The sequence below is a fragment of the Cavia porcellus genome, unplaced genomic scaffold (assembly GCF_034190915.1).
Source record: "Cavia porcellus strain 051 isolate PalLab524CR breed Dunkin Hartley unplaced genomic scaffold, mCavPor4.1 scaffold_7, whole genome shotgun sequence".
In the NCBI taxonomy this organism is placed as follows: domain Eukaryota; kingdom Metazoa; phylum Chordata; class Mammalia; order Rodentia; family Caviidae; genus Cavia; species Cavia porcellus.
Genome location: NW_026947490.1, coordinates 60480983 through 60502400, shown reverse-complemented (window position 1 = coordinate 60502400; position 21418 = coordinate 60480983). Strand labels below are relative to the sequence as shown.

General features: G+C 42.1%; 1 protein-coding gene across 7 annotated transcripts in view; it reads left to right on the top strand.

Moving 5' to 3' along the window:
* Window positions 1–21418, top strand: part of Nrp1 (neuropilin 1) — a 136806-nt gene that overhangs the window by 102946 nt on the left and 12442 nt on the right. For 4 of the 7 annotated variants that reach the window (XM_005003202.4, XM_003468622.5, XM_005003201.4 and 1 more), the window contains exons 9-12: window positions 1624–1961; window positions 8912–9056; window positions 12342–12446; window positions 17009–17068. In XM_005003202.4, coding sequence (XP_005003259.1) covers window positions 1624–1961; window positions 8912–9056; window positions 12342–12446; window positions 17009–17068 — 648 coding nt within the window. The remainder of the gene's footprint in view (window positions 1–1623; window positions 1962–8911; window positions 9057–12341; window positions 12447–17008; window positions 17069–21418) is intronic. The other 3 variants (XM_063253669.1, XM_005003200.4, XM_005003199.4) reach the window with 1 other exon arrangement.

Sequence of the window (21418 nt, the reverse complement as noted above, 5' to 3'; positions counted from 1 at the left end):
CCAGCCACCTCTGAAAAAGACCCACCTTTGACTGCATGAGGCTTTGGGGGGACATCTAGACACAATCATAACACATATGAAATGTTCAGTTGCTTTTAAGAATCTTCTAATCTAGCTGTGGACATGAAACTAACAGTCTTACATCTACACAATAGTTGTATACTGAGCTTATGTTACTCACTGTATCTATGATAGTAGCTCTCAGAAAGGACTGGAGCAGTTTGAAGTCTTCATGATGAGTCTTGAGATTAGGTGTAAAGTTTAGAACAAAACGTGAGAGAGACTTACAGGAACATTTAGAACAAAAGTGATGTGAGTGTGACACTGTGCCCATGGTATATGAGAAGAGGATTGTTTGACTGGAACACATTATGAGTTATTCAATAAAATGAGACAAATGAGGTGAAACCACAGTGAGCACCCTGAAACCCTGATAGTTTTGATATTCTCCCAAAATGTACAGAGACATGGTACTTTTTTTTAAAAGATAAGTCTTTTTATTATGCTTGTAAAATATACGACATTTTAGGGCACACAGTTCAGCTGTTTAAATAGAATCACATTGTAGTACAGTTCCAGGGCTTTGTGCTCATCCTAAACTGAAACTGTACCATTAAACACTAGCCCTCCATTCTCCTCTCCCCAGTCCCTGCATTCTACTTTCTGTTTTGATATCTGCCCAAGGAACCTCGTATCAGTCCTTTTTGTGTCTAGCTTATTTCTTTTAGCAGTGGAGATTTCTGAGCACATGGGAATAACGTGGCAAAAATCAGTATTTCCTGAAAAGTTACACGGCAGTTAGTGTCGTGTAGACGTGGAATTAGAGTGTAGGAAGCCAACCAAAAAATCCTTTCGCATCCTGGCCATGATAGGATTTTAAAACAAAACGGGAATAGAAAATGGAAAGCAGGAAGTGACAAGGTGACAAGGCAGAAACTATTGAGGATGCCACCCCACAGAAACATAAGGTTCAGTAAAGGGCTTCGGCCTCCAGGGGGACAGACGGGTGCTGTCTACACTGGTCCACTTGAGATGACAGTTCCGTATCCCTGTGGAAGGAGCCGATGCAATGAGAGACGGGGTGGGAGGGTAGTGGAGAGGAAGGTGGACACCGTCCCTCCACACTGAGCCCAAATGCCACTCGCCGGGGAGTGGCCCTCTCTGCTCTCCATCGAAGCCGTGCTCTTTCTTTGTCTTCTCCTCTTGGTCACCTTTTCACTTTGGTTTCAGCAGCTCTCTTGCTATTGGGTTTAATTCTTTCCGTATCTCCAGCCCATCGTAAACTATGAACTTCCGTAGGCAGCACCTGCTTATCTGGAAATACTTTTTGGATAGTGAAGAGACTGGGCGCTCAGTGGTCTGACATTAAACTTAGCCAAAGTGAGAAGCAGGAGAAATGGGTGTGCTTGATGAAGATTTCCTTCACTGGGGTGTGTGTGAACAGGTGGAATCTGAAAGAGTAGGGGCAAGGTTTAAGAGGACATTGTTGAATGTAAAATGATCCAGAGATTGAACAGATTACATCCGTGGGTTCCAGACACTGTTTTCAGTAGACTGCTTTTCTTTCTAAGCCTGGTGTCTCCCAGAAAATAAGTCGTCTCTTTTGTTTCTTGCCACCTCTAGATTATCCCTGCTCGGGCATGCTGGGCATAGTGTCTGGGCTTATTTCTGACTCCCAGATCACAGCCTCCAACCAAGGGGACAGAAACTGGATGCCGGAGAACGTGCGCCTGATGAGCAGCCGCTTGGGCTGGGTGCTGCCCCCCGCCCCGGCCCCTCACAGTTATGCCAGCGAGTGGCTGCAGGTGGATCTGGGGGAGGAGACGATTGTGAGGGGCGTCATCATCCAGGGCGGGAAGCACCGGGACAACAAGGTGTACATGAGGAAGTTCAAGGTCGGCTACAGCAACAACGGCTCCGACTGGAAGATGATCATGGACGACAGCAGGCGCAAGGCCAAGGTGAGGCCCGGGGCGGGTGGGAGGCACCCCGCGCCCTCCCCTTAACCCAGGAGCCCCAGCCCTCCCCGAGTCAGAGCTGGTTCTTGCTTTGCCAGGAATCCCCCTCCCCTGGCCTGTGGTAGTGAGGAGGGGAAGATGGCACTGCAGATGGTGTCTGATAAACAGGGCAAAGTTTGTCCCCTGCCCTGGCTGTGGGAGGATGGGCGGCTGGGCACTGGAACAGGAAATGGGGCGACAGTGGGCACAGGAGCTGACAGCATCAAACCACAAAGCCTTTCTACAAACTCTGTGCTTTAGGTCGGGCTTCTCTTCCTACCCTCCACTCCACACCTGGTTTAAATAGTTTCTTTCTTTCTTTCTTTCTTTCTTTCTTTCTTTCTTTCCTTTCTTTCTTTCTTTCTTTTTTCTTTCTTCCTTCCTTTCTTTCTTCCTTCCTTCCTTTCTTTTTTTCTTTCTTTATTTCTCTTTCTCTTTCTCTCTCTCTCTCTTCCTCTCCCTTTCTTCCTTCCTTCCTTCCTTCCCTCTTTACTGAGGTTGTAGGCATGCTAGACAAACACCCTTCCACCCTGAGCGATACCCCTCCCAACTCCTTTGGGAATTTTTTCATTTTTAATTGTGGTAAAATATATATAATACAAATGTTGCCTCTTTAACCTCTTTCAGTTCCCATTTTAGTAGTGTCAAGTATATTCACAATGTTGTGCAATGAGCCTCCAGAACTTTCTCACCTTGCAACAGTGAAATTCCAATCCCATTAAATAACAACTCCCCATCCTCCTCCCCGGCCCCTGGCAAACACCATTCCACTTTCTTTCTCTGTGAATCAGAGTATTCTAGAAGCCTCACATAAATGAATCATACAGAATGTGACCTTTTCTGAATGGCTTATTTCACTCAGCATAATGTTTTCAGGTTTCATCCATGTTGTAGCATGTGTCAGAATTTTATTCATCTTTAAAGGTAAATAATATTCCATCGTATATAGACTCCATATTTGGTTTATGCATTCATTCATTTATTCACACTTGAATGCTTCCATCTTTTAACTATTGTGACTATTACACAAGTATATCCCCTTATGCATCTGGAACCTTTTAAAATGCTTTTGGCTTTGACAATACATCAAGAAGAGAAGGGAATCTCAATATAAAAATAAAACATGTGGAATAATTTTTTAACTGAACATATGTGCTTCAGTAATTAAGTCTTACTTAGGCTGGTGGTTGTGTTTGTTTACATTTCCTGAGCATGTAACACCGACTTGGAAAGGATTCCCAGAAGTCTGCTGAGTGGCCTGGAAGCTGATTTAGGAGTAAAATAAGGATCAGCCCACAGGCAGTTAGCATTTTAGGCTCTGTTTGTAGGGTGGGAATTGGGTTCAGCTGATGATACATTTCACACCAACACAGCTGCCCTTAACCTGCCCATCCATGCCTTGCCCAGGACCTGCTCCTGTAGAAGAAGAAAAGTTTAATTCATTGGAGAAAATATAACTCATTCCCACCCCACGGAGTGGGAGAACAGGGCTCAGTGCAATCACTCAGACCAAGGCTTTACAAGCAGGAAGTACAGTATGACCAGTTCAGTCAGCTCTTTAAGATGGGGGGGGGGCCTGCGAGGAAAGCACCCCATCTCCTACAGCCCGCAGGTCAGCTGGCCACTGGAAGAACCCATTCAGTCAAAATGTGAGAGTTTCTCCCCACTTCTCCTTGGTAACCTAGAGTTTCTGAAACGTCTTCCGAGTTACATATACCTACATGATGTGTTCAAAACATACAGAAAACATCAGGGCAGTAAAAGACACACGGCCACGAATCCTACTCAAAATAGTCCCTCTCATTCCCGCATGGTGGCGCACTCGGGAGGCTGAGGCAGGAGGATCATTGTGCGTTGGAGACCAGCCTGGGCTATAAAGTGAGCTCAAGGCCAGACTGAACTGCACAGTGAAACCCTGGCTCAAAAGGCCAAAAAAAAGGATAGTCCTACTCATCTCAAACATTCCATCCTTCTTGCAACTTTCTGCAGCAGTACTGGGAGTCTTCTTCCCTGAATGTCTTTGGTTGTGCTATCCTGACTTCCTCAATGACTAAAATCAGTTCAAAACATGTACCTTCATGGTCATTTTGACTTTGAGGAAGAACCAGAAGTCGGACAGTGTCAGGTCTGGTGAATGAGGTGGATAAGGACACCTTGTAATGTTTCTATTTGACCGAAATTGCTGTAAATAGGTAATCAATGGGCTGATCAAAAATGCAATGAATGTTTAAATTTCAAAAAATATTGCAGTAAAAGACAGGCTGCTGTTAATCCCCTTCCAAATCCCTCCCCTTGCAGGGAACACATGTATTCCTGATTTCTCACTAACCTGTCTTTTATCATAATAAATTTTTTAACTTAGACGTTCACCGTATGTTTCAGTCAATGGTTGCATATGCAGCAACATTCTTTGTTGTGTTTGTTTCACTTTCTCCTTTCATGTCCTTCCCTCTCTTCTTGGTGAAAGAAAAAGTAAAACGGTCAGCAGAAGCTGTCATTTCCTCTAAGCCGGTGTTTCCTGAGCACCAGGGAACTCTGCCTTCATCAGAGAGCTTGAATCCGTGGCAGATCAGCATCTCCTGGGGCTGCTGTCATGGCTGGGGGTGCTGTTGTGACGGGTTCTTCAACACCAGGGTTCTGAGAGAAAGAGAAAACAAATCACCATATGCTTTTGATAGGATCCATCATATGCTTCCTGTCTTTGTTATCTAATCCATGCGGCTGCCATCATGTCTAAAGCTGTCACTCTGTGTAGTAAATCGGGTACAGAATTTCATGAGAAGCCAGCGCACGTGTTTTAGCTTTAACAAAATACTCAAGATTGCTTCACGATGTTGGATTTTTATTCCTAAAATATCCATCACTATCATCTATCTATGGTACTTAAAACCACAAAAGCTCCTAAATTATTTATATAGTCTAATCTATGATTCCCAACATACCATTCCATTGAAATAAAATTTCCAAGATGAAAAAGGAAATTGGTAAAACCTTCCAATTCAGAGCAGCATATATTTTATATAAAGATACTTAAAAGTCGTGCAAATGAAGGTTACCTGCTTAAAATGCCAAGTACCTTTAATGTGAAAGGGAGATGGGCAGCCTGTTTCGTGAAATAAAATAGTGCTTGGGTGGTTTTTAAATCCTCTGTGCTGTCCTTTCATTCCCTTGACACCAAGCCATCACTGGGTAGACCAGATATATCAGACTCTTTAATGAACTCCACTTTTCAAGAACAGAGTTAAGCCAAGCCCCTTCTGTCTAAGACATGGTTAGTCACAGAACACAAAGATAATTCCTCGGCAAATTCCTGTTATCAAAGATTGCTGATATTCTTCCCAGCTCACCACTGACAGCTTTTCTAATGAGGTCCCATTGTGTTGTTCCTTTCCTCAAGTTAAAATTAAGAGAGGGAACTGGGATTCCATAGATATCAGTGCCTTTCTGCTCTTATCTCTGGAACTATGTGAACTAAAGAGAACTTACATGTTAAGTGATGGTGTTTTCATTATAATTAGCACCGTACTGACAACAACTTAATTAGGCCTAACAATAATGTATGTCATATTCTCAATTACTGGTAGCTACTGAGGCTGTATTAAGAGTTCAGGACACTGATAGTGAATTTACTCCTTTAAAAAACAGAAGAAAATTAATTGCAAGAGGCAGCTCTGTTTTCATATTACAAGTGGCTTTGCTGAGTTGGAAAATGCCAATTAATTTACTTCTAGAACTCAGAAAACCCCTTGGTTTGTCATAACCCACCCAATCTGCTTGTCTCCATCTACACACATCTTGTATTTTGCCAAGAATTTCCCTGAATGAATGATCACATTTTGGCAACTTGTAATGTCTTGACCCAGCCATCAGGCATGGTCCCATCCATCACCAGTGTGGCCCCGGGCCACTCCATCTGGTCCACCAGACCTCACAGCCAGCTTGCACCAAGTTAAAGACAAATTAATGGTGCTAAATGATTTCCTTAGGCATAAACAATTCTTGGGCCTCAGTGTTCTCATATATTAAAGCAAGAAAGTAGAGGCTGGGCATAGTGACCTGTGCCAGTAGTCCTAGCTACATGGCAACTGGGGAGGCTCACTTGAGTCCAAGAATTAGTGACATTTGGAGACAACTCCAGTAACTCCCCTTAAATGCAAAACAATTACTGCAATTTTGATTATTATTTGGAGACTTATTTCCTTATACTAATATGTAAAGAGCTGGCTATGATATTTCATTCTCTCCTCAATTGGCTGTAAGCATTACAAATAAGGCTAGCAGAGGTGCTGGTATGTAATCTCTAAAGCCAATAGACAGTCCTGTTTCCTCACATAGTGTTCTCTATGTAGGATATAAATACAAAATATGAGCACAGCGGGATGTAGAGCCATTAGCTCCAAAAATGTCACTGGCTATGAGCATAGCTCCAAAAATGTCAACTAAGAGCCTCAAGGTAAAGAGGCTATGACTCTCCAGGCCACAGTAGTTTACATATAAAAACTAAAGCGACAGCCTCCCAAATCAATTGTTACATAATCTATTGATTATGTAAATTGATCTTCTGCATATCTCTTTCTCTCACCTGGCCAGCCAGCTCAAGTTATTCACATATTTCCCGCCATCCTCACTGTCACTCATCCCTGAGCCTCCCCCATTCTTCACAACATAATAAATTCTGGGAGAGGCCTACGATCAAGGCCTTTGTCCACATGTCCTCATGAGTATTGGACTTAGGACACGTTGGCTGCTCTTAACTTAGAATATGTCTTGGTGTCTTTACTCTCTCCATGGTGGTGGTGGTTAAAATTAACTTGTTGGGATTCCAATAACATCTCAGTAGGATTACAAATACAACTTTCTGGATTGTGAGAAAAATGAAAAAGAGGATTCTAATACTTGGATAACTGAACTCAATATCTAGGATTAATAACAGCGACATAGCAAAAAGCCCTCTCAAAATACTTTATGTTTCAGTGCTGAGGGTCAAGCCCAGGGTCTCACGTATGGTAAGCAAGTATGCTGCACTAACCACCCCACTGAGCTGCACCCCTACCCTCTAGATGCCTAAGATGCCTAAGAGCAGAGGTGTCTTAGTGCTGTGGTTAAGACTACCAGCTAAAGCTGCCTGGCTTGGAATCCTCTCTCTCTCTTGTACTGTATGTGGTATGGCCTTGGCCAAATTTCTCAGCTGCTCAGTGGTTCAGTTTCCTTGTTTGTAGAAGATAGGTGATATAGCGTTTACTTCCTAAAGCTGTTTTGAGGATTGCTTGAGAATCTATCTTAAGCACTGAAAGCAGTCCCTTACACCAATAAGCATCATACCATATTTGTTATAAACAGATGTTTCCTACTGTGAGACCATTTTACTGTTCTATGCTCTCTCCTTGCTCCCATTCTCGGTCAAATTAAGACTGATGTTAGGAGAAGAGGCTGTAGGGATACTTCCCCCATTTCTGGAAAAAGCAAACAGACTTGGTCATTGCTATTTTCCTATTATGCCATTCATTGATTTTGGTCTTTTCATCACCGTAACAAGGCAAATAAAATAATCTATTGGTGACTCTAGCAACGGGTGGCCTGGCCCTTGCAAAATGTCATAGTAACTCCATGTTAGAGTTGCACTTCAAAAGAGGGCCAAGATATGAGCAGGTAAGCCAGTATTCAGAACATCACTTAATAGTCAAGACCCTGACTGTAGATGAGAACATCTTTTAAGTGACCAGTTGGCGACCCTGCTTAAACTAACAGTGATTTCAAAGGGTTGGAATAACCCCAGTTTTGAATAGGTTGTATTTGTACTAAATTAAATGTTCTGCCCCTCAGTCAAGAGTGTAGCTCAGTGGTAGACTGTGTGCTTATTATGAGCAAAGCCCTGTGTTGCTTCCCCAGCAGTGAATAAAATAGTAATTACTATTTCCTGTGTCTGAAATCTAATTCCTTTTCAAAGGACCAAGTTCTAGCAAAACTAGGACCCGCTCATTTCAGAGACCCTAACTGGAATATTCACTGAAAATGTGGCAACTGTGATAATCTCTGAGAAAAGGCAGGTTCACTTCCTGAATTATCTTCCTCCACCTCAAGGAAGTGATAAAAATGTCACTTCTCCAAGACATAGCAGCATATCATATAAAAATATCTCATTAAATCCACAGCTTCTGGTGTAGCTTCAGCATGTACAGGAAGGTTGCTAAGAAATGGCATCTGTCACTTCTTACACAGTTTGTTTCTTTCTCATTTATAAAAGAAATGCCAGCCGTTTAGGAAGTGGTGGAGTGCGGCCAAGTTTTCTACCCTATTAAGAGTCCTGAAGGAGGTGAATGAGTTCAGGAAATGCCACTCCAAATATGCCTATTGGGACTTCACGTTCAGGGATCTTGGGGCACAGGAAATGAAGGGAAAGGCTTTCCCTGAGCCCCTCCATTGGCTGCCCGAAGCGGGAACCTCCAAAAGCAGCTTGGGGTTCATGAATGGTATCCCAGGATCTCATCCGTTAGGGAAGATTAAGGTCATTTCACAGAAGAGGAGACAGGAGGTTGACACCTGGGCCAGACTGACCCATTGTCACCTGTTTTTCTAAGGACCCATTTGACTTCCCAGAAATCATCTGCTCTCCCCCTGGGCTGCCCGCCCTACTCCTCCCTCGGCCCCCAATGAAGAGGGTGTCTAAGCTTCTGGCACTTAACTGTGTAGTGACATAGTTGCTTCTCTTGCATGTCCTACCTCTGCAGGTAAGAAGTCAATATAACTTTCCTCCTGCTAATCTGTCACTGTCAGTTTCCTTCACAGCCTTCATGACTGAACCTTTAGGAGATAGAGGAGAAAATTGCTTACACCCCTCCAGAGGAAACAACCAATCATCAAAAGGGAGGTTGTATTTTTTCTTCTTAATAATTGGTGTTATTTGCACTTCACAGACTTTCGAGGGCAACAACAACTATGACACACCTGAGCTACGGACCTTTCCACCTGTTTCCACACGATTCATCCGAATCTACCCTGAGCGAGCCACTCATGGCGGGCTGGGGCTACGAATGGAGCTGCTGGGCTGTGATGTGGAAGGTAACCACACTCTCCAGGGTCCCCCCTGTCTTATCTCCTTTTCTTTAGACATTTCTGCTGCAGATTGCTATCTGTCCTCTGGGGGCCCCTGTACCTCTGTACCTGCCAGTCATCAAGACTTGGGGTTCTAGCACATACTCCAAAAAAGCACCTTTAGGGTTCTGCCTTTGACTTAGTTGTTTGTATCATTCTTTTTAGATTCTATGGGATTGCTTCTCACTACTTTTTAAAACATAACTTTTGGAAGCAAAGTCACATAACACAAAATTCACCATTTTAAAGGGCACAGCTCAATGGCTTATAGTGCATTCTACTGGCAACTTACACAACTATTTCTCTTTCAATTTCCAAAACATTGCCCTGACTCCAGAGTAAAACCTCTTCCCCAGGTTGTCTGTTGTTTCCCTTCCCTAAGCCCTGGCAACCACCAATCCCTTTGACTTTTTAAATGTTGTTTAGAGCCCTGTGTCAGATCCAAGTTTCTGTCTTGGGAGCTGACTGCCACCACACACTAGCAGGAAGCTGCATTTGACACAGTAAGACATCAAGACGCATTTGGATGTATTTCTTAGGCTGTTGTAAAGAAGCAAAGCTTTTCATGGGACAATGTGTCTGAAAAAGCCTGGGGCGGTCTCTTTAATGGCGTTATTGCCTAGACTTAGATTATCAGATGAAGGTCATATCAAGGACACGCTTATGCATATGCTGACCTCACACCTGCACTCTCTTTTAACAGATAATGAATAAGATGAATGTTTTGAGTTGGTCATTTTACCATTTACTGCTTTTGTGCAGTAGAATTCCCATCTGCCTTAGATTTGGGCATAAATGAGTAACCTTACACCAGCTTTTGTACCCCATTGAGGTCTTTTTCCAGGTTAGCTTGCAGAATGGCTATTGTTGGTACGCAGATGTTAATCAGTCAAGCAGATGCTCACAGTTGTTTCAAAGAATGCTAAAAAGCATTTAAAAATATCACCTATTGGTTTCAAAACTACCTATGTTTTGAGCTGCCCAAATATAATTACATTTCTGAACATATTAAATATCATAGAACCTTTCAGATGCAGTACAGGATCGTAAGCTATCAATCACCATACTACTGAATAATTCATAGCTGCTTTTCTATGTGTTTATTTCAAGTCAAGCCATTATCTCCCATTCTTTACTGGGTGGCTCTTTCCATATCTGTAGTCATGTCCTAGACCTCTGAATCTAATTGCCAGCAACATAGACCAAGAGTGACCATGTGCCAGGGCTTTGGTAAAGATGCCAAAACAAAGAAGGGTTGGGCTCATTGAACCAGCTGCGGACACATTCTTTTCATTCAGGGTACTGAGAAATGTGGTCCGGGAGAGAGAGGCTGGTGTGTGAGGCGGGACTCCAGTCCCATTCTAGAAGGCAGCATTGATTTAGGAGGTGCAGTGAATGGATGGTTGAAAACACCGAGCCTTGTGGCAGTTTGCCAGTGTCAACTCTGGAGTGAGAGGAGGTGGAAACTGTGGCTGAAGGGATTTGCCTGCAGATGTTTGCAAGCGCTCACAAAAGTGAGGAAGTTGCCCCCCAGCTGTATGAAAAACCAACATCCGGGAAATTAATGGCAAAGCTTTTTAGTACAATTAGTGAAAAGGAATAATTTTCTTCTCCCTCAAACTGGTTAACAGGTCTTATTAAATATCCACCTCAGGCCTTGTCCTACCAGAGACATCTGAAGGACACAGAAGGAAGATGGGGTCCCAGCCAGTCTCCCATAAGAGTTTGTACTATTTTGAGCTAGCTCGTATATTTAAGAAACAGAGATGTGATAAGTATGTACCAAAATCCCATGATGAATGTCTTCATTATGTATCACAAACATATACTAATAAAAAAATTTAAAAGAAAACCTTAAAAACAAAACAGTCACAGACTATATATTTTCAATTAGGAAAAGTTGGAGCATAAAAATCCTTCATTCACTGACTTTTGCAATTAACTTTAATGTGGAACTTCTTTATGAACACCATTAGGAATGCAGAAAAATCAGCAAAATGAATAGAGAGATTAAAACAAGGACAGCTTAGGGAAGACACTGTGCAGATTTCCAGAGAGTTCTACTGACCCAAAGGTAGCAATAAATAGAGCCCAAAATATGTGTGTATGTTATGAATTCTAGATTACATGCCCTTACATTACGTATGTTGTCTGTCTATATGTGGTGATTCCTAGCTATTATTTATTAGCATATCTGTTCAGGTAGCTGAAGAAGTTGAAACCTAGCTACATTTCTACATTTTCATAACTTTGCTCAGTACTTAAGCACGATAGGGAACAGTGTCAAATTCTGACCAAGGACATTGCTACAGGCCAGACACTGTAAGAGGGTAACTCCCGCCCTGCTCCAGTTCTACGAATCTTGTATAGTTCTCAGACATCAAGGGAACTGTGCCTTATCTCAGCCTTGTAAAGTGAAGTGTAATGTGGAAAACTGTAAAATATTAAACAGATTGCAAAACTGAATAACAAACTGGAAAAAATAGACTGAACTAAACTTAAAAGACTTTGAACACAGTCTTTGATTAAAGTTGGCTACCTTTCAACTACAGACTCAAAGATATGGGGGTACCATTCATGGAATGCAGTCCTGTGGCCAGGAATAGGACCTTGGGATACAACAGCACTCACAGGAAGCCTCCCAGATCATGAAGCTACTTAGAAATGTAGTCTGTTTGTTTTGTTTTGTTTTTTAAATGAACAATATAGGTCTAAGTATGAATGTTGATGCTCCTTTTTGGGGAATAGAGGATATAAACTGATATCAAATGATATAAATAATGCTTCTTTTGGGAGGAATAAATAATATAAACTTAACAAACTCAGTCAACACTGAGAATAAAAAAGAATTCATGATGAGTGAATTCTCCAATGCTTTGAAAATAAAATGAAACACAGCGCAAGCAAAATCTGTATCATCAAAGTTCTCAACACCAGGGTCGTGAATAAACGGCCAGGGAGAATTCAAGAGCTTTCCAGTAAAAAAGGAGATTTATGCAGATAACAATGCATAAAATGCTAAGGCAACCAAATCTACTTGACAGATATGGATCAAATACCAAAGCACTGTAGTCTCTGATGTGTTCTACAAAATCTAAGTGTTTTCAGCCCCCTGAAATACAGGCAAAGCATACCCCTGGCCTTCTTCCCACAGCTTAGAGTTTTCTGCAAAAGTGCTAGCAGATTCGATAGACAAAACCTTGAGAACACATTTGAGAGGTGTGAGATAGTAACCCTTGGATCTCCTTTCAGCCCCCACAGCTGGACCGACGACTCCCAATGGGAACCCAGTGGATGAATGTGATGACGACCAGGCCAACTGCCACAGTGGAACAGGTGATGACTTCCAGCTCACAGGTGCAGAAGCCATCTCCATCCCATTGCTGTGCCATTTCAGTCCATGTCGTGGTTGAGCCCCACTAACGCAAGTGTGTGTACTCCTAGCTCCTTCTGACTGTCAGGGTGTTGGCAAAGCTGTCCTGGAATAGAGGCAGCCTTGCCACCACGCGGGCATTGTCATTTCCTCACGCCATCCACATGAGCAAACTGCTTTCCATAGCCACAGTCATTTGAGGCAACCGTTTGAGCCTCTTTCAGAGCCGAAGGCTGGGTCCTAGCTGAAGAATTCTCCAAGGCTGAATGTGCTAACCTGATTCTCTTCTCAGAACCCCGCTCACCCTAACTTGTGCACTGCACATTCATAACCACACACTTCATTTTCTTCCCCTAATGAGGATAAAATTTTCTGAGTGGAGCCTTCATCCAACTAATTGATTAAATTAAGCTTACATTTGAAATGCAGCTTTTAAGTTGGGATCTTATAAATCATTTTACATTAAAATTTACAAAGCAAGGCTTAGTTCACATCAGCACCAACTAGCCAATGCAGAGAGATGGTTTGGGCTACATGTCTCCTAATTAATCTGGTGTTATTCCAAAGCCTTCTAAAACCCTATAAGCCAAAAAGGGACCTTCTCCTCTACTTGGAATGAGAGGGGAAATATAGAGCAAGCAGGGAATTGCAATGGATTTGAACCACTGGAAATTGGCCAAGGCACCAGGATTTTCACCCTATTGTTGGAAAATGTATCCTGGGATGTTTAGTGCTACCTAGATCAAAATGAAATTTCATAAGCATCTGACTCTCATTTTAGAGTAAACCTTAGCCGTTGAATGCAGGTCTGTATTTTTACCCAGAAGGGACTCAGAGAGCACACATAATTAATTTCCATGGGCAAAACTGAAGGTGTTACCTTGTAACTTCATAACACAGCCATATTATTGGCTAAGGCATTTGTGCAAAATCTAAAAGGAAATGTCCCACAGTTCATGTCCAATTACTTCAAATATTCTCCTCCAAAGGAGGCAGAGAGCTTGGCATTCTGAGATAGAGTCAAGGGTAAAAAAAAAAAATCTAGCCCAGAAATTTCGTCCTATGAACTGGGTTTACACCAGAGCCCTACCTGCTGAAGCTAACTTCCTCCAAATTTCCAAGATAATCCCTTACATTCGCATAACCAATGAACATTACATCACTGTGTGCTTTGGAACGCAAATCTTGCATGTCAGTAGCCACAAGACACAAGAGTTGCTGTAATTAATGCAGAGCATTCTCTCTGTAAGATGTCAAGTCCAAGTTGAAAACCCTACAGCTGATGTAAAAAAAAAAACAGGTTGCCAATGCTCATACAGGTTGTCTAAAACCTTCTGGGGTTTGCCTGGAACACTCTACCACACACCTTAAGATTTTGTGGGCCTTGTCACAAATCCACAGTAAAATTCCCCATGAAAAAGTGAGCTTGCCAGAATTCAGGGGAACCTCTTTCCATTGCTCTCTACAGAGGGGTTCTTTCCTTTATAAACCCTAAAATGATCAGTTAATATTGATTGGAAACCGAGCATCAGATTTACTCCTCCACTCAGAGCAAACAACTTCTCATTGTTTGCATTAGTTCATGACTGAATCAGTTGAAATGGAAACCTTTTGAATGAAACAGGGAAAGTATGCCAGCCTGGAGCAGTTTTGTGTGGCTCAACTCAGAAATCTCAGAAAATGGGTCATTTACGGTGTGAACACTGGCATTCTTTTAAAAGTACAAGGTTTTTTTTCACCTACAGTATTTAAAACTATTTCTTGAGCAGAGAAAAAACTGCATCCTAATTTTTTCTGTGTATTATCATGGCTAAGAAAAAGACATTCAGGCTCGTGCATTTGGCTCAATGATGCTACAAATATGTGCATGTATTCAGAAGCTCAGAGGGTGCTGATAATGCCCACACCACACCACCATCAGGAGAGGTGATTTTAAAAGACATGCTCATGCTTCATATTCATTTATTAAGATCAATTTGTCCTTTTTTAAAAAAAATGTAGATGTTTTGTAAGGCTTTAGCCCTTTTCTTTTTTCTAGAAAAAGCTGTGCTCGTAGGGTTTACAAAGAGCAAAACCTACTTCACCTAAACCAAAAATAGTTTTATATTTAAAACACACGTGTCTTATGCTTATATGCTTCTTGGAGCCTTTTTTTTTTTTCACTAATTTGTGGGTTTTACCATCAGGACTGTAAACCTGAGATGTTCAGTGTAATAAAACCAAACCAGGAGCATCCTCTCTTGAGCCCTGATGGGAGGGAACTCGGAAATTCCCCGGGTTCTCTTTGTTGAGTTCCTTACCACCATGGCGGTCTATTAATTTCTTCTCTGGGGGTGACCTATTTGTAAACAGGGGAGGAGAAAAACTCTAACAAATGCTCATGACTTGTGAACACTGGATTCTGAGTAAGCTATACACAATACATGGAGATGCAGAGATTCCTTTCTCATGCTTGCTTGCTGAGCTGAAAATTCAACACTGAAGTTACTCATTTGCAAATGCCTTTGAAGTCATTAGATAATGCAATTGGCTTCAAAGGCCCCAAAAGGCCAAATTTCACATTGGAGCCATGTGTACCCAACAGTGGAATTTGGCTCCCAACCTATAACAAAACTGATAATGCATATCAGTTATAAAAACTAAATTTTCACCTTGAATCTTTCTCCTCTAAGACTACAGGGAACAGAATGCTAATGTATTCTGGCCGCCCTCCAACTCTGCCATTATAGATTCACCTTCTTAACCCATAATATATATAATTCTTTCTTCCTAATGCCTACCTTATTGAGGCCCTGCACACATGTGACCACTCACTAGCATATTTACCAGGAGGGCTCGGGCAGCAAGACTTGGTGCTGCAGCTGGTTAGCTCAGAAATCCTAAGACCATCCTGAGAGCTCTCTGACTCATGATAGAGACATATAACTGGTTTCTGATCTGTAGGAGCTGTGGGATAGGCCTTGCTTGAATAAAGAGCATCATAAATCTTTATGGAATGGTGCTAGTGGAAGGTTCATGGTTGCCCACCTCACGTCTTCTCTTGACTTGGCCCATGACCTTATCTCTCAAGAGAAAGGAAGATAGCCCACAACCATAATCTGCATGGCATGCGCAGTGAAGAATAAGTGTCTTTCTTAAACCAAATTATAAATAGCAAACCATTGCTCCTCAAATTCGCTGGACTATAAGACTCATTTCAGAAGCTTCAAAAAAATATAGATTCCAAGAGCCTTCTGATCTCCAGTTAGGACTGAGAAGGGCAGGTGAAGAGGAAACTGCAGTTTCAACTTGCAATCAAGGTGATTTGGGGCAGGTTAAACACTACCACTTTCAAACCAAAGCCTGAAGGGAGTCACTGAGAAACGGAAAAGGGGGGTCAGATATGATCAGAGCACACTACATACCTGGATGGAAATGTCACAATGAAACCTATGATTTCGTACAATTAATATGCACTGATAATTATAATTAAAAAGTATAATGACAATAAGTCAAAATGGAAGAATTAAGATATGAGAAAGAGAAGATAAAGTAAGTCTTAGTAGGATGACATCCTGGCCCCTGATCAGAAATTCCAAAAAAATCTCAAATTGAAAGCTCACGCTGCTGAGGGTATTATTTGTTCAGTCTTCCCACTCTTTGGGATTGAGAAGAAACATTTAGCCCTTGCTTCTTACACTGCCTCCACTTCTCCAAACCACATGTTGGGTGGAATATTTGTCCCTGGGAAAAATAAACAGCTATAAGCAGAGGGAAAGGGAAAAAAAAGTGGGGTGGGAACCACTACCATCCACTTTAAGCCTTTAGTTTTAAAATAGATTATGAGGACTAACTTTGCACCTCCCCTGAAGGCTTACATCTGAAACCGTGGAAACTATCTGAAGCTTCAGGCTCGAGGTCAAGTGTAATCCCCAAGTCACTGAGGAAATACAGGGGTCCTTGCCTTCCGCTGCTGGTGTTGTGTGCCATGCTTAGTTTGGGGATCAGTAGTGCTGCTGGAATCAAGTCTCAAATGTGGTGCCTTCCAGATGTTTTATAGAGAAACGCATTCAGATTTATTGCATACTTCAGAAATGCTAAGAGAGTAGATTTTATGTGTTCTCACCACAAAAAATTGCTAAGTATGTGAGGTAATGCTTATGTTAATTAGCCCGATTTAATCACTCTACAATGTGTGTATATATTATATGCAGTTATATTATTGTACATCCTATAGAAAGATAATGTCTATTTCTTGATTTTTAATTTTTTTGGAAAAGACAAATACATTACATAAAAAGTTATGTTATTTGAATTTGAAGTAACATTATGTGATTTATGATGGGCAAAATTTCAGTAAAGCAAATATTAGAACTGGAATTAACGGAAGGTTTTTTGATGGGAAATGTTTGGCTCTAATGAAAGCAATAGACATGTAATAAATATACATACATGTGCTATAGATGTATGTGAGCATGTGTGGAAAATAACCAATATAGCATACAACAGCACAGCATACTATAAAATCTGTCTTCCGGTTTCTTATTTTTCTGCTTTTGTTTTGCAGGTGGTACCACCGTGCTGACTACAGAAAAGCCAACAGTAATAGACAGCACAATACAATCAGGTATCAATTAAAATATAAAATGTAGTAGATATCATATGCCATTCGTACCACCTCACCCTCTGAAAATAGTATGTGTCTGTGTTTGGGGATTTCATTCCCCAAAAGTCCTAGAAGGAGAGAACAGCAGCATCTGGTTGCCAAGCATGAGCCATAAATATACCTTCCTGTTGTCCACATGTATATGCAGCAGGCGGGGAGAGCTCTTTCCCTATCAGTAATTGCCAAATGGTGACAATTCCGGCTCGCCACCAAAGGAACTGAGTAACATACTTTGTTTAAACGCAGCACATCTAGGACATGGACTGTGTTTGCAAACTTATAGGGGAAGGAAATCTCACAAGCAGCAGCCTGACTATTTATTTTCATCACAATTCTGCAAAACCGAGACACGCAAAGTTTGTCAGTTCTGCCTGCCACAGAATTGGCAGTTTTACAACAGCGTCTGCTGTGGGCGTGCCACGAAATGGGGTTCAAGAAATCAGGGTTTATGACTGGGGAGAATAGCACCCTTGAGAACAGTCCCTACATCCTTTTATTAATAGAGAAGCATGAGGACTTTGAAAGGCCGCCCGGTGCTGCTTATCAGAGGCCAGCCTGGCCCGTCAGAGCCTTCCTTGCCATCTCCTTTGTTTTTTGTTAGTATTCTGTGACATTCTTCCCCACAGGCACACATGAAGGGAAACAGCCAGCGTAAGCAATCAGAGCTTTTAGAGACTTTAAAGTTAGTCATTAGAGTAAGGTGAACAGGTCAGGGTTCCAGCTTCTTCTGCTTCCTTTATTGAGGCTCACTCAGCCTTGGTCTCCTCAGTTATTTATTAATGGGGTATGTGGTGTGGATCAGCATTTCCTCAGTGGTATGACACCACAGGGCTGGGTACAAAGTAGAAAAGGTTCCTCTAATTAGTATGCTTCCTTCGAGGACACCCTCACTGCTGGCCTGCTTCAACTGCAAAGAAAACTTCTCTTTCCGTTGGACTTAACCCCATGTTTCCCTGAGGGTGACAAAATTCCCTCTGCCACGCATCCTAGACACATCTAGACATCAGAGAGTGAATCAGAATAATAATCACCTAAATCCCCAACACTGTGATCCCGCACAGTTCCATTCAGGTTCTAAAATGTGCCTTTGGGAATAGCGCAGCCACCATGGGTGTCACCTGCCCACTACCTCTCCTGGGGCACCTCCGGCCTCCAGTTGAGTTTCTGTAGAGAAAAGCTGGCAGCTGCCAGCTGACTGTAACCTTGTAGGTCAGGAAGACAGGTCATGTGAACAACTGAAGCTCTACAATGCCCTGCATGTTTTGACTGTTATTTTAGTTTCTTCTCTTGCCAGAGGGGTAATGACAGTCACCACGAAGTTGCCAGCTCATGTGTTTCATCTCCTCTTTCATCTCCTTGTTCATTAAAAAGAGCTAGGGATTGTTTAAAATAAGCAAAAGTGCGGGGAGAACAGAGCTCTCCATCCAATTCCTAAACTAGAAATCATCCCTGGATGTCTAAGGTCTGAGAGCAAAAGCAGCTTTCCTCCTACTGCACTCAGTTGGGGCACAGGCACCACGTCATCCTTATGATGACATCATGGAGGAGCCCCGCGCCAGCCTGTCCTCTCCAGGGTCTGCTCTGATCAGAGGCCAAGCATCAAAAGCAAAGCAGGAACCTGTTAGAGCTATTACTACCACATCCTGAGCACAATCGGGTCAGATCCAACAACTGACAGACAGGTGCTCTGGTCCAGTTTGAATTTGGGGGCAGCCTATGCCCGTCTGTGAATGAACTTGGATTCTTGTCTTTCCCTTGCCTGAATTCTACTCTGGTTTCCCTGGTCTCCATTGGTAGTCAATGGACTGTGTGGCCTTCTCTGGAGGACTTCTGCTCATCACCTTTTGGTCAAGCCAAAAGGTGCAAGGACCCAAGGTTGCTTTGAGTCAGGGGCCACCTTTTGCTATCTAAGTCTGGGAGGTCTCCCTGTGGTCAAGTTCACCTAACTGATACTTCGATCCACACTGGTCCAGCAGTATCTCTGAGCATCTTCACATGCAGCAGCAAATCAGATCCCTGAATGCAATCCCCTCAACGCAATTCAGTCTTTCAGAAGCCTAATGGATAGTCTTAAGATTTCATTCTGAGAATTTTTACCAGTATAATAAACTCATTGGGTATATAGTACTCCTAGATTGTAATAAGATGCATGAAAGCCAGAAGTTGAGAGGAACCCTAGATTCCTAGTCCAGATCTCTTTCCGTCTCCGGCTCTTCAGACATCACTGTAACTGCTCCTGGTGTGTTTGTAACCCATGATCGTGTGAGCCTCAGCTTTCCCACATGTTTGAATGGAAACACCAGTCTGTGCATCAGCAGTGAATATATACAATAGAACTCTGAATACCAGATTTAAAATTCAGTCCTTGCACATTTCTGGCACTAATGATTCAACTGTGGGCAAGATGGCGTCAACAAGTACAGCTGGTGCTTGGTCACAGGGGCTATAAAATTGTTTAAAGTTCAAAATATTGTTTCCTGCTATTTTTAAGAGTCAAGAAGGGATTTATCCAGATTATTCACTTTGAATTTAATGAGAATTGTGTATAGCCATAGGGCCCAAGGAAGGTTTTTGAACTTAAAGTTGCGTCATCATTTACGTTTACTTCTTTTGTTTATTTTTCTTTCTTTTTCTCCCCTTTCCTCTTCCCCTTTTCCTCTTCTCACCTCCTCCTTTTCTAGTCTTCTTTTCTCCTTCTTATAATGTTTATGGGAAGTTTGTGTTTAGTTGCTTTTCTAACAAGGTTTGAATTATCCGCACTAGGCTCATCCCACAAAATGCATTGACTTAATAACATTTAATAAACATTATGGCTGTAAGTTACATGAATGAAACATGAAGGTGAAAGAGGACTAAAATACAAAAAGTTAGAGCAGTTGCCCTGTTAAATCCTTAGGATTGGAAAGGGCACTGGAAGATATAGACAGACTGCCCTTCCTCCAGTAAGGAGAAATGTCAGAAATACCTTTCTAGGCAAAGCCATTCCATTTCTTATTACAAAAATATCGAAGAAGATACACTTTCTGCTATCATCAGGTTATAATAGGTGACAATAATGGATGGTGTGATTTTCTATATCTGCAGAGTAAATTTAACGTAGTAATGAAGCAGACCGATCCAGAAATGTGTGTGCTGCAATGGCTTCCTGCCCTCCTGTGTGTATGTCTTGTAAAGCACATTTCAGGAGAAAAAAATCAAAACAGTGCACACATTAACATTTTCCAATATTAACATTTTCTAACATAAGGTTATGCAACAGGACATTCCAGGACTGAGTACACTGATGTCCAAGATTGCTCAACCATTCAGTCCCTGTTCACTTGACCCTGAACAGCGTTCTCCAAATGCGGTGGATTCTGGAGAGTTTCTCAGGCCTTCCAGAGACCACTTTCATGTTTGTGACAGACTAAACATGAACTGTGCCACCTCGGTGACACGCTGTCTGTGAAGTACAGCTTCTTTTTTGCACTAATTGAATCTGTGTACATTAAAAATAGCTTGTAGCCTGCTTCGCTATCCCATCTTGGCTCTGTTCCTTCTCTGGGAGATCACTTTATTATGGGGAGAATCCATTCAGCTTAGGCAGGTTCTTTCCAAACTTCCACTAGGGCTTGTGCTTGAAATTGGAGGTAAATCCTCCTTACCTATGCAATAAATGTGGGAAGGTGGCCAAGACCAGGCAGAGGAAAAAACAAGATGTTTTAATGTTAAACACTTGGGCAAGTGAATGGAAAGCTGAAAACGAGATCTGGTCTCAATCTGACTTTAAAGCAGCAAGGACACCAGACTTTCCCGTATTGTCCACAGCAGTTGTTCCAGAGCAAGCAGCTCAGTTGGCCGGCTCCCTCCTGGGTTCTGTCTGCTTCAATGCCGCCACCTTGTGGATGGTGGACGCAGAGTGGACCTGAAGGCCTCCATCAGAGCAAACCACTGTTGTGGGCTTCTCATTTGAGGGGAGGAGTGGGTGATGCAGAAGCACAAGAATTTTACCTTTAGAATTATCTTTACTATTCGATTGCTTTTACCCAACACGTTTTCGAATATCAAGGATTTCAGTTTTTCCTTACTTAAGGAGTCAAGCTTCTTTGGAAAATGAGGTTAAATGTTTTTTTAAAAATAAGGCTCTGATGAGGTTGAACACAGCCAGATAGCACCACACAGGTTAAATCATCCCTGAGCGTCCATTCATGCCTTCTTTCCAGCTTCCAATGGAAGCATTTTGAAGATTAAAAAAATGTAAATGGGTTGCTATTTAAATGCACTTTGGCTTTGTAGGACCTTGCATTGAGGTTTTAAGTGGAAAAAATAATT